This window comes from Aspergillus caelatus, assembly GCF_009193585.1.
Source record: "Aspergillus caelatus strain CBS 763.97 unplaced genomic scaffold BDV27scaffold_354, whole genome shotgun sequence".
Lineage (NCBI taxonomy): Eukaryota > Fungi > Ascomycota > Eurotiomycetes > Eurotiales > Aspergillaceae > Aspergillus > Aspergillus caelatus.
The window spans coordinates 20,070-31,021 of NW_022475617.1; the positions used below are offsets into that span (position 1 = coordinate 20,070).

The window sequence follows — 10,952 nt, forward strand, 5'->3', positions numbered from 1 at the left end:
TTATCGCCGCAGTACCAGAGCATCCGAATTAACCAATCTCTCGTGAGGACCAAAGGCAATTAGATAATTGCCCTTGGGTACTTTCCGTAGCATTTCAATATGCGGCACAACTCTCCTCGCCAAAGTAGCCTGTAGTACCATTTACTGTTTGGCAGCATTCCTCTAAGGTCGTGTAGGGGTCTTGTGTGGCATTCCAGCGTTGATAGATTGGTAGACCGCAGGTGTTGGGTTAGAGGAGCTCCGGGAAGCCTGTCATGTTTGCACAGCGAGCGGGGCCGATTGATGCCATATTGAGTGAATGTAAGTAGGCGTGACTATCTAGTGGGAGAGAAGAGCCTACCTACCGATGGTCGCTCGAAGTGCAGGGAATAGATGTTAAGTAACTATGGAGGATGTGTCAGGAGGTTAATAAGTATCTATCAGCTGATAGAAAACACGAGAAAGAATCTTTCAGACATCTAACATGAGGCAACTTAGGCGATGAAGGTTACATCACACTTCCAGCGTATGTTCTGGTACCCGCTAAGCAGATATAGATCGAGTTTGTGAGTGAATAAAATCAATTACTAGTCTTCGGGATGGCTTGTTACCCGCCGACTAGTGTTCGATTTATTGGAGTCGGGGAAGCTACTATAAGTTAGTAGTTTATACTCCGTAATGGAAACAGAAACCCTAGAACTGCCAAGTGATTGCCTCTGGTGATATTACACTTGAATCCGTTTACCTAGCATTTCAGTACTAGAGTGCATAATATAACCTAGCTAACATATCTCGTAGCTTCGCCGGGCTTCATTGTTTGTTTTTTGCCACTACCACTCTTGATATTCATACTACTCGAGGTAAATTAGTCTCTGTCAGTTTTCTACTTGGATCATCTTACTTAGATATTAGTACAGACATACTAGTCAAATTTGAGGGCTACTTATTACACAATTACCGAACTACCGTACCGAATAAAGAGCAGGTAAGCTGCTCAGTAAAAATCTTGAGCACGCTCACAAAAGCGGCCGTGTCCGAAATAGGTAACCTACGAGAAGTATAGAAAGCCCGGTGTGTATAGATGAATGTATATATATATATACTTGTTTACCTTATATAAGTGATCTCGCTTCTCCTACTGACTCCTACACGAACAGAACTCTTTTCAGATCGATAGGATTACAGACGGGAGATTGGGGTATGGGACTGGACAACCGAGAACGCCAAACTTCCCGGAAACTTTCAGTATCGCAAACGATCTACACCACTGGTAGAAATCTTATAGGACATGAACCGTGGCAGTTACCTCTATCGCAAGCCATGTACAGAAAACAAATGCGGCTCCGAGCTTCAGCTCTTCTGCACGTGTGTATGTAGGCCGTACGTCTCCCCCTCACCGTCTCCATTCTTGAAGACGTCGTCAGAATCATTATCTGTGAACTCATCCCGGTAGGGGCCCCGGGTCTGAAGTCTGGGCGAGTTCTCGCCACCGCTTTCATCATCAATGGCCAGATCGACATTATCGTCATCGAAATCATGGAATCCGAGACGCTCCTCCTCGTCACGAGCAAGAGTTGTGGCGGCAGTGTTGACATCCGGGTCCTCAGAGAAGGCATGGTGAGGGCGGCGATCAGCATGATCAGCCTGCAGAGATCGACGTATATCGGCTCTTTCTTGAGCCTCTAACTCTTTAGCTCGTGCCATGGTTCTGGAAATTATGTCAGCTTCCGGATTTCGCAAAGCAAATTGGTCGGAGACGCCCACCTTTTATATATGTACCAACCGGTGAAAATCCCGATCGCAACGGTTACGATGATGCTGCCGATATTCACGGCTTTAGAACCTGCGCTCATCTCCTCGCCTTTCTCGGAAAGTAAGCGGATCCGGCTGCCTACAAAGGCCGGGACAAGAAGCTTAGGGGTAACGATAGCCGTGGCAAGCCCATACATCAATGGCTGAACGGTCGGGAAAGTTGAAACAGCACCGTTGCATACTGAGTACGGTAAAGGACAGAGACGAATCATACACAGTAATTTCAGCCCATCATACTTCAAAGTCAAAGCAAGAGCTGCGAATCTTTTATCGCGCTCCATCATTCGGTTGACGAACTTAGACAGGATAGTCCGAGAAACAATGAAGGAGCACGTAGATCCCAGCACAGTCGCAGAAGCATACAGGAACCATCTATCAAGGACGTCAGCGAGCCGGTCAAGATCAGGTTCAAGACATAAATCTTACCCTTTCCATACGCCAAAGATGTAGCCAGATATGGTACCAAAGGTAGACCACCCCACCAGGGGTGGAAAGGAGACAAAGAATACGCATAACCAGAGGACAATGTATGCCCCCGCTGATTGCTCCCATTTCTCTGCTACAGGGCCAAGCCATATGAAGACTTTGCCTGTGAAAACCAGGAATCCAATTCCAAGGAGATTGGCGAGCAAAGCTGCTGCTGCTGCACCTACTTTCTGCCAAAAACTCAATCTCCGCCATATTGCCATCATGCGCTGCGAGGTTTCATTCAACCGATGGGAGACCTGCTTCCAGAGGGTAGGACGCTCGGAGGGGTGGGCGGAATTGCTCCTGCTAGATGCCAAATGACTCCATGGCGGATACGAATCATTGTCTGCGGGTGAAAACGATTCTGAAGGCGAGGTGGGGAGGGACAAAGCCCGAGCGGTAGATGTATAGTCGGCAGGCATCTTTGAGGAGTATAAAATGGGGTGTTATGGCTATTTGAAAGCCGGAGAGACAGTCCGAAAACAAGGGTTCGCAGGCCAATGGAGTTCGACGACGATTAGGTGGAAGCGGAGCGTAACACTAACGTGTATCTTATTGTTGCGTTTTATAGAAAATAGTCCCCGATAGATCGCCTCGTTTCTGGTCGTTGATCAATTAGCGAGGGCGTATCTATGCCCCCAACGTGAGCTGATACATGGGATGTTGGAAAGGGATCGATGTTTTGCAACGAGTCTGGCTGGAAGAGCGTTCCTGAATTGGTGGAGAAAAGGAAGAAAGATTTACCAGGTAAAAGCTAAATAGCCATGATGAATCTTCAGTCGCGGCAGCAGATAGATAAAAGCATGCGATGACAGTTGAAACGTGGCATAGAGCCCCTATAAAGACGACGATAGTTTGTCTGCCTGAGAGTGAAACGGAGGCAGTGCTATTAGTTTGGTGGTTAATCAATGGAACTGGCACAGTACTGTACGTTAGTTGCTGACTGTACGGTATGAAGTCACCCTATCACCGCATGAGTACCCCCGGTACGGTATTAATGTACTCAGTATCAGACATGCTTACTATGACCTACCTTCTGAAGCTTCATTCTTTCAAATCTACCAGACTGTTATTCAGAATTTGACTATACATTTCTATACCACTAGAACTCTGTTTCTCTTCATTATTGTAGACAAATGGTAAAAATAGCTACTATGCTTTCTGGTACATGCCTGTATGCAGCCTGCACCCAAGGTTCGTGATGATCAGTTCCCGTACCAGATAAGGAGTATATGTATGTATCGGCAGATCGACCAGTGATCCTGTTGGGTTATCGCCCGTGCCAAGACCGTCTGGTTTTGCCATCAGTCTAGATTTCATGGAAAGGCAGCAGCATGTCAATTTCCCCCACATCCATACCCAGCGACGTTTTTGGAACGGGAAAGGGGAGTCAAAAAAAGGTAAAAGGCTATATAGTACCTTGATATACCAAACTCTATGGAAGAATCATCAGGTCAAGCAAATAAACATACTAAAGCAGAGAAAAATAAAAAAGAAGTATAGAACAAGCACGGCTTATAAAAATTTTTATTTTATAAAACAGAAACACCTCTCTTTCTCTGTAACACCTAGTCAATATCAACCGAATGGATCCATGGATATTGACAACTGTTTCCATTTGGGTTTAGTGCTTCACTTAATCGGGGGGAAGATCGAGAGGGAGGGGAGAATTGGTGGTGCCTCAGGTTGGAGAACAAATAATCTATGGACAAAAGGTAAAGCTCTCGAGCAAACATATGTTTCCTTCCCCCCCCCCAAATTTAATTCCCACCTTGACACCCGTAACCGTACCTTTCTCGCCAACTAAGTTAAACTACTTACTCTACACCCGTCAATTTCCTTCTTCTCCTTCTCCTTCTTTTCTTTTTGCTTGCTTTTTCTTTGCATATTTCTTCTTCGTTTCTCCCATTAAGTTGCCTTTGGTCCTCTTCTTCTTTATTTCTTGGATGACCACTTAATCTTGCCTTATTGATCGTTCGCTGTGCAGATGCGATGCGATTACCTGTGGTTTACAACACGTTTCCTGTCGCATCCTGCTAGCATCTCCTATCTAACATCTTGTTCCATCCATGATCATACAATAGATTACCTCTCTGGACAAGGGAACAATGATATCTGAATGTTAAACCCCCTCCTCAGTTTGTGGTGGTGTTGCACGATCTCATTCTTGTTTTCTATCAACTTGCTGTCTTACCCCTCATTTCCCTCCGCCCCTTTTACACCGCGTATATCTCCCCCATTATCAACACCCCTCAGTTGTATGATCGCCTCCACTCAATATGATTTCAGAAGAGCTTGTTGAGGACTGCCTCCAATCCCTTCAAGGTCAAAACTTCGACGAGGAAGAGCAGGCCGAGAAGGCCGAGGATTTCCTGCGAGAGAAGACCTCCTTGTCGGGGTCATCCTTAGAAAATGCTGTGCTTGACGTCCTATGGAGACATCGAAATCGCACCCTTCCAGATTCCTCCCCTCCTCCGCCCCGACATACAGTCATTCGCCGCTCATCCCCCGCCCCCTGGCAGATGGGTCGTTCGTCCACGCCGTTGTCACCCCATTCAAATCTAGGAACGAGCCCGGGGAGCACCTCCTGGCTTCCTAACTCACGAGGCGGTTTCTCACGACCGGCGCTGTCCTCTACTGTATCACCATTTACTTCCCCGCGCCCGTCACCAAGGCTCGCTCTTGCCCAGCCGATCCCTCACTCCCCGAATTTAAACGCATACGAATTCTCCGACCACACCCAAGTGTCCGATTTCTATGGTGATTTTGGTAGCGACAGCAATGTAGACTGGCTGGTAGCCGATGATGCCAACAGTACTACCTCTTCTGTGGGAACATTGAGCGCTATTGGAAGCCTTAGTGCTACGGCTCCTGAATTTGTCCCGGATATGAGCCCCCATGATATTTTGCGCACAGTGCTCGGAGATAAAAGGACAAACGATGAGATAGAAGCTGCCCTCGAAGCAAACAGTTACGACTTAGGCGCGACAATTGCATCTCTGTCTCAAGGCCATGATGTGGATGGATTCGTCCATCACTCTGATGACACTCGCGTGGTTGTCGGAAAATCTATGGCAATGGAGCAAGCAAAACCCGGAGGTTTCCCAGGCCAAATTCGTAGTCCGGTGGTCTGCAAGTATTGGTTGTCTACTGGCCAATGTCTCCGCGCCGACTGCCGGTTTAGCCACGACCTAACCAATCATCTTTGCAAGTGAGTCTGATGATGGCCTATGTAGACGTGTTCCAACAGACAGTGGTACTGACCATGTTACCCTCTTTTTATAGATACTGGGTTATGGGCAATTGTTTGGCTGGCGACGGTTGTCCTTTTTCGCACGACCCTTCAGCGCTCGTCGCCAATCTCAGCGTGACGGACGGCAGTCATCAAGGCTCACCTGGTCCTCAGTTCCACGTAGATAGCGCCTCCGAAGCATTCCCTCCTTTGCAATCTTCGCTAGGAGTGGGTGATCAATGGGCGGGCCAATACATTGGCAAATACCCAGCTCATTTATCGGGTCTAATGGGAGGCAAAGGCGTTCCGCAATCAATGCAGCTTGTCACGGGCAAACGAAATGGAAGTTCAACACATGGATCTCGCCCTCATTCCCGACCTGGTAGCAGGCATCAAAATCGTGAATTAAACCCGGCCGCTCCGTCTGTGGATGACCCAGATGCATTTCCTACACTTGCTGCTGTCAGCGCCAAAAATAAAAAACATCATGGTAAACGCGGCGCGCATAATCGTGAACCCAATTCAAATAAAGATAGTGTGCCTACTTCACTAGCAGATGTCGTACGCATGTCTCCCTCTCCCGCAGTTGGGAAGGGCAAGACCACCTCCAGAAACAAAGAAGGGGCCAAAGGCCGCGAGAACAGCGCCGCTGCTCAGTCTATCCCACCACCGCAAAACATCCCCTGGCTCGAGACAGGCTCGCGAGCCAACCAGCAATATATCAAGTACCGTACGGAAGCCATCCGCCATGGCACAGTAAGGAACAAGTTTCTCCAAAGGTAAGAGTCTCGAGATGTACCTCCGTTCCGAGTAAGCTGACTGTCTTTATAAGTGCGGCCCAAGCATGGAATCGTAATGATGCTAGGGCGGCAAAAGCTTTATCTCTGCGGGGTCAGGCGGAGAACGAAGCTATGCGTAAGTGCCATCGAGAAGCCGCGCGGCAACTATACGAAGAACGAAATAAGCACATAGTCAATGCCGGTCTGGATGATACCCTGGAAGAGCTCTATGTAGATCTGCATGGCCTACACCCCGAGGAAGCAATTGAATACCTGGAGAAGATCCTCCTCAAGCATGCTAATGAAGGCCGGCGTGTTGTCTATGCCATCACAGGCACAGGCCACCATTCTAAGAATGGGAAAGACAAGATAGGAAAGGCAGTCAAGGCATGGTTGAACGAGTGGAAATACCTATTCCGTGAATTTAGCGTACCTGGAGAAAGGGGGGGTTATGTGGGTGGGATCTTGGGCATCGATCCCACGAGTTACGATAGATCTCTAGCTAAGAGTCTAGAAGACAGTGCTGACGCAAAAGCGGGTGCAGGAGGGAATACACCCGTGCTGACGATGGGCAAGATCCAACTGTTGAAGCGGGAGGATTTGGAGGTGAACCACTAAAACACAATTGAGGAAGGCCTTTCCATATATGAATTCAAAGTGAAAGGAACAGTACGTGTGTTGTGCACTACAAATCGCCTTTATGATTTGTTACGATATCAATGGTGTGCCCACCACCTTCCGCCCTCAATCGCCTAAGATGCGGAGTTGCAAGTGGCGGTGGCTTTCCCGCAGTCCGAACGCAAATTCCCCATGGACATCAGTCCCAGCAAGTATATGAATATATGCAGGAACTCAGGGAATGAAATAGATAAATCTCTAATCATCTTTTCCCGTGCATAGCATCTACTTTCTTCTGGCCAGCTGTTTGTCCGTCTCCTCTTACTCCTTCAACACGGAGGCTGGCTAGTAATAAACTATTATTTCAATATACGTATCCATTGGTGTTTCTTTTTCCTGGCTGTAGGTGAGGTTTGCAGAAAAAGACCATTGTATTAAGTTAGAACGAAGAGTAATATTTACTCGGGCTCCTGGTCGCGCCACTTCTCGCGCAATTCTTCAACATTGAAACCGCAGGCCTCGGCCTTCTTCACGATTGCTCTCGCCTTTTCAGCGACTGGGACATCAATCATCTTTCCATCCAACGTCCAAGCGCCCCGACCCGCAGCCGCGGCCTTGTCATCTGCAATAGTCACCCGCACAGCCCACTGAACCTCATCCGAATCTGGGCCAAAGATCTGCTGTACAGTCGGCACCTGAGAAGGATGGATACACTGCTTCCCATTGAATCCCAACTGCCTGCCACCACGACATTCTTCTTCTAAAACAGCCGGGGGGGACCCATCGCCCTTAGTTGATTTATAAGTCGTACAGACAAGGTCAATCGTAGAAGGCAAATTGGCCGCCCTCGCAGCAGTGGCAATCATAGACCTGGCGAAAAGAAATTCAGTCAAATCGGGGGTCCGCGTAAGACTGAGGTCGAGGGCGAAATCCTCAGCGGCGAAAATCAGGCCCTGAAGGAGTGGCGTGGAGGCGCAGATCTGGGTCAGGTTGGTCAGGGATTTGGCCGACTCAACAAGAGCCAGGAGAGAAATAGGGGGTCGAGAGGAAGCATCTTGAGACTGAGGCTGTTGGGAAAGAGTGTGGGTGATGACGTCGTTGACGAATGTTAGGTCGGAAGCTGAGTTTACTTTCGGGATGACGATTGTGCTTAGATTGGGGGATTGGAGCTGTTGATTTTGTGAGCAGGTGGAATTGGGGAGAAAATAAGCAGGATCTAGATATGAACTTACTACTTCTGTTAAGTCTGCTAGGGCTAGACCGCTGTCTACGGAGTTGATGCGGACTGCTCGTTCGCGGATGCCTGAGGGTGCGGGCTGGTCGAGAGCTCTCCGCACCAGGGAACGAGCTTCCGCTTTCTTGTGCGGAGTCACGCTGTCTTCCAGATCGTAGGCTACGCAGTCGGCTGTTAATGTGCGTGATTTGTCGATGAAGCGCTGCGATGAGCCCGGGACTGGATAAATTAGGGTCAGTGATGGCTTGTCTGGGTGGAAGCCTTGCGGTGCGCTTGCAATCATCATGGATCGTAAGGGCGAGGTGAAATGCGGGGAAGCGCTGGGAGAGACGTACTGTAGAGCAGTGCGCGACGGAGCGCATTTCTGGATGCCATTGTCGCGGGGTGGTGAGCGATTCAAAGCGTCTCTGTACGTATCTTGCTTCTCTTTAGTTCCGGCAGTGTTTCAGCGGGGTGAGGAGAGCGAGAAGACTGACGGCAGTTGAGAAGTAATTCTTTTCCTCCCTCGGCACGAGGGCATAAAGGCTTCTCCGGAATCTAGATTTCACATTGTGAGATCAGTGGAGACATCCATGAGCTTATTTTAAAGAGGGCCCATGATGCGTCCCGCTCAATTGAAACTAATTTGGCATTTCACGCCGCGTGTGAGCTCTCTCCACATGATAGCTTGTTTGTGTGCTTGTAGGTATGTTCATACCTGAGAGACCATCTTATCAATCCATCAAAAACAGCAGTACGGAGGAGTACGTAAATAACCGCGTATCAAAAGCTCCACCGCCCGTATTCTGCCATCACCCACCGCCCTGTCATGGGAGACACGCAACATCATCGCATTCATTCCGCCCTGTCGACTATTCTTCCTGAGAAGAAGAGCGAAGTGAGCGTAATTGCTCTCCTGCCTTTGTCGTTAGCTTTCTTGCTCACCCTGTTAAATAGATACTAAAGCTTTTGCCTCCGTCGACATGGAGCAACAACCCCTTAATCCTGAACCCCAGCAGGGGGATCTCAACTGGCGCCTGAGTGCGCATCCGATTACGTTGCTTTGTTTCCTGGGCTTCCGCACCAGTGCCCTACTGATGTACCTATTCGGGGTGCTGTTTATTAAGAATTTGTATGTGCCTTTATTATGTTCTTGCATAGCTCACTCCTGCCATATAATACCCACCCCCTCACCTCTCGTGGGCAATCTCGGAGATTTCTGCCCCTGAATATATGGCCGATCCCATCTAATCTGAATCTACAGTATCTTGGTCTTCATCATCACCCTGCTTCTCCTCGCAGCGGACTTCTATTACCTCAAAAACATTGCCGGACGTCGCTTGGTTGGTCTCCGCTGGTGGAACGAAGTGAACACTGCGAGTGGTGACTCGCACTGGGTGTTCGAATCCTCGGACCCAACAACTCGAAGGATCGCGGCTACAGATAAGAGATTCTTCTGGCTTAGCTTGTATGTGACGCCTGCGCTCTGGGTTGGATTGGCGATTTTGGCCATCATTAGACTGAGCAGTGTTATTTGGCTGAGCTTGGTTGGTGAGTATTGTCTTGTCTTCTGTCACGCTCGGTTTCTGATGCTAATTGGTATGGTATAGCCATTGCCCTCGTCTTGACAATCACCAATACCCTTGCTTTCTCACGGTGCGATCGCTTCAGCCAAGCGTCCACCTTTGCTAACAGGGCACTGTCTGGAGGAATTGTGAACAACATCGCGGGGGGTCTGCTGGGCAGACTCTTCAAGTAAGCAAGCAAGTCTTGAACTTTGTGCATTGTATGGCCGTCTTTCCTCCTTTTATACATCTGGATGTATTTTACAAATCACGTGCGCGTTATGTATGCTCCTAAAATTCAGGAGCCTCTCTCATTATGAAAATGAATGCAACATGTTCTGTGTCTCACTTTGTTATCCCTCGCTATCTTATATCATCATTAGTCATTTTGAGGGATTTTTTTTTTTTTTTTCAAGTCTTGAGTTTGGTCTCAAATCATTGGTTCACGTTTCTCCCAAGGGTTTGACTCGTCTCAAACGCTGCGCAACCACAGTTATTAGCACGAGTTATGTCAAAGCTGACATGAATTGTGCACAAGAAAGGGTACTAAACTCGACAACCTATTTAGCTTGAAGGACTCTTGCTATTAGACTCATTGCTATAAGGCCCTCTTCCCAGGAAAGGAGCACATACCTACATCACAACATCTAGTAACCCCTGATATTCGCAATCTGAAATTGCCTCCCCGACTTGAAAACAGATACTTACAAACAAATAGACAGTATACAGGGGGGGGGGGGGGGGGCAAATATTTATCTAGGCAGAACCCAAAGTCTCATCTCTAAGTGACCAATTCATCCCAACAACAAAATTCCGTAGAACCAACAACTCACAACAAAAAGGCCAATGCAACCCACCCATCCATTTACAAAAAACAACAAAGGCACTAGCCTGAGAAGATAACGCATGACTCTTGGGATTCTGATTTCAGGGGAAAATGGAATAGGGAGTGACTGTGCCGCAGTACATACATTAGCGTCTGGTGTTTTTATTTACTAACTAGTGAGTGCTCAGCCTACTGACAAGGATGTTGAACAAACAAACGAGGCTGGGGTTCTCTCTATCCAGGTCCATTCGACATGGCTCTCAACGCCGCCAACAAAGAAAAACAAGATTTATTACAGATAGCCCCTTTGTGGGTGCTGCATGGGAGTCATATTTAATAGCAAAATAAGACATAACATCAATATAAATGCGTATATACAGTCCATTCTCTCAAGCCCTAACTCTACCTTAAACAAATCCAAATCCAAATCCAAGAACCAATTTCACAACTCACCCCAATT

General features: G+C 48.0%; 4 protein-coding genes across 4 annotated transcripts; 2 read left to right on the plus strand and 2 right to left on the minus strand.

Annotated features, from left to right (window-relative positions):
* Positions 1–1,050: 1,050 nt before the first annotated feature.
* On the minus strand, positions 1,051–3,139 carry BDV27DRAFT_138083 (TVP38/TMEM64 family protein). Its single transcript, XM_032069149.1, has 4 exons — positions 3,004–3,139; positions 2,218–2,859; positions 1,744–2,163; positions 1,051–1,687 (listed from the first exon to the last, which is right to left on the minus strand). Exons 2-4 carry the CDS (start codon positions 2,679–2,681, stop codon positions 1,330–1,332), a joined length of 1,242 nt encoding a protein of 413 aa, XP_031921283.1. The 5' UTR covers positions 2,682–2,859; positions 3,004–3,139; the 3' UTR covers positions 1,051–1,329.
* An 890-nt stretch (positions 3,140–4,029) lies between these two features.
* Positions 4,030–7,309, plus strand: BDV27DRAFT_138085 (CCCH zinc finger and SMR domain protein). Its single transcript, XM_032069150.1, has 3 exons — positions 4,030–5,470; positions 5,545–6,270; positions 6,324–7,309. Exons 1-3 carry the CDS (start codon positions 4,539–4,541, stop codon positions 6,886–6,888), a joined length of 2,223 nt encoding a protein of 740 aa, XP_031921284.1. The 5' UTR covers positions 4,030–4,538; the 3' UTR covers positions 6,889–7,309.
* Positions 7,301–8,565, minus strand: BDV27DRAFT_138086 (HpcH/HpaI aldolase/citrate lyase family protein). Its single transcript, XM_032069151.1, has 3 exons — positions 8,458–8,565; positions 8,121–8,341; positions 7,301–8,057 (listed from the first exon to the last, which is right to left on the minus strand). The coding sequence occupies exons 1-3, from the start codon at positions 8,495–8,497 to the stop codon at positions 7,347–7,349; spliced, it is 972 nt and encodes a 323-aa protein (XP_031921285.1). The 5' UTR covers positions 8,498–8,565; the 3' UTR covers positions 7,301–7,346.
* Positions 8,566–8,891: 326 nt separating this feature from the next.
* On the plus strand, positions 8,892–10,364 carry BDV27DRAFT_138087 (DUF846 domain-containing protein). Its single transcript, XM_032069152.1, has 3 exons — positions 8,892–9,233; positions 9,366–9,652; positions 9,712–10,364. The coding sequence occupies exons 1-3, from the start codon at positions 9,085–9,087 to the stop codon at positions 9,858–9,860; spliced, it is 585 nt and encodes a 194-aa protein (XP_031921286.1). The 5' UTR covers positions 8,892–9,084; the 3' UTR covers positions 9,861–10,364.
* Positions 10,365–10,952: the final 588 nt, after the last annotated feature.

Coding starts and splice junctions, on each gene's coding strand:
- BDV27DRAFT_138083 (XM_032069149.1), bottom strand. CDS start 2,681: ATGCCTGCCGACTATACATCTACCGCTCGGGCTTTGTCCCTCCCCACC. Junction 2,164..2,217: donor ATCTTTGGCGTATGGAAAGG/GTAAGATTTATG, acceptor CGTCCTTGATAG/ATGGTTCCTGTATGCTTCTG. Junction 1,688..1,743: donor GGTTGGTACATATATAAAAG/GTGGGCGTCTCC, acceptor CATAATTTCCAG/AACCATGGCACGAGCTAAAG.
- BDV27DRAFT_138085 (XM_032069150.1), top strand. CDS start 4,539: ATGATTTCAGAAGAGCTTGTTGAGGACTGCCTCCAATCCCTTCAAGGT. Junction 5,471..5,544: donor CTAACCAATCATCTTTGCAA/GTGAGTCTGATG, acceptor CTCTTTTTATAG/ATACTGGGTTATGGGCAATT. Junction 6,271..6,323: donor AGGAACAAGTTTCTCCAAAG/GTAAGAGTCTCG, acceptor TGTCTTTATAAG/TGCGGCCCAAGCATGGAATC.
- BDV27DRAFT_138086 (XM_032069151.1), bottom strand. CDS start 8,497: ATGGCATCCAGAAATGCGCTCCGTCGCGCACTGCTCTACA. Junction 8,342..8,457: donor CCGTCGCGCACTGCTCTACA/GTACGTCTCTCC, acceptor TAATTTATCCAG/TCCCGGGCTCATCGCAGCGC. Junction 8,058..8,120: donor TAGCAGACTTAACAGAAGTA/GTAAGTTCATAT, acceptor CAAAATCAACAG/CTCCAATCCCCCAATCTAAG.
- BDV27DRAFT_138087 (XM_032069152.1), top strand. CDS start 9,085: ATGGAGCAACAACCCCTTAATCCTGAACCCCAGCAGGGGGATCTCAAC. Junction 9,234..9,365: donor GTGCTGTTTATTAAGAATTT/GTATGTGCCTTT, acceptor CTGAATCTACAG/TATCTTGGTCTTCATCATCA. Junction 9,653..9,711: donor TATTTGGCTGAGCTTGGTTG/GTGAGTATTGTC, acceptor GGTATGGTATAG/CCATTGCCCTCGTCTTGACA.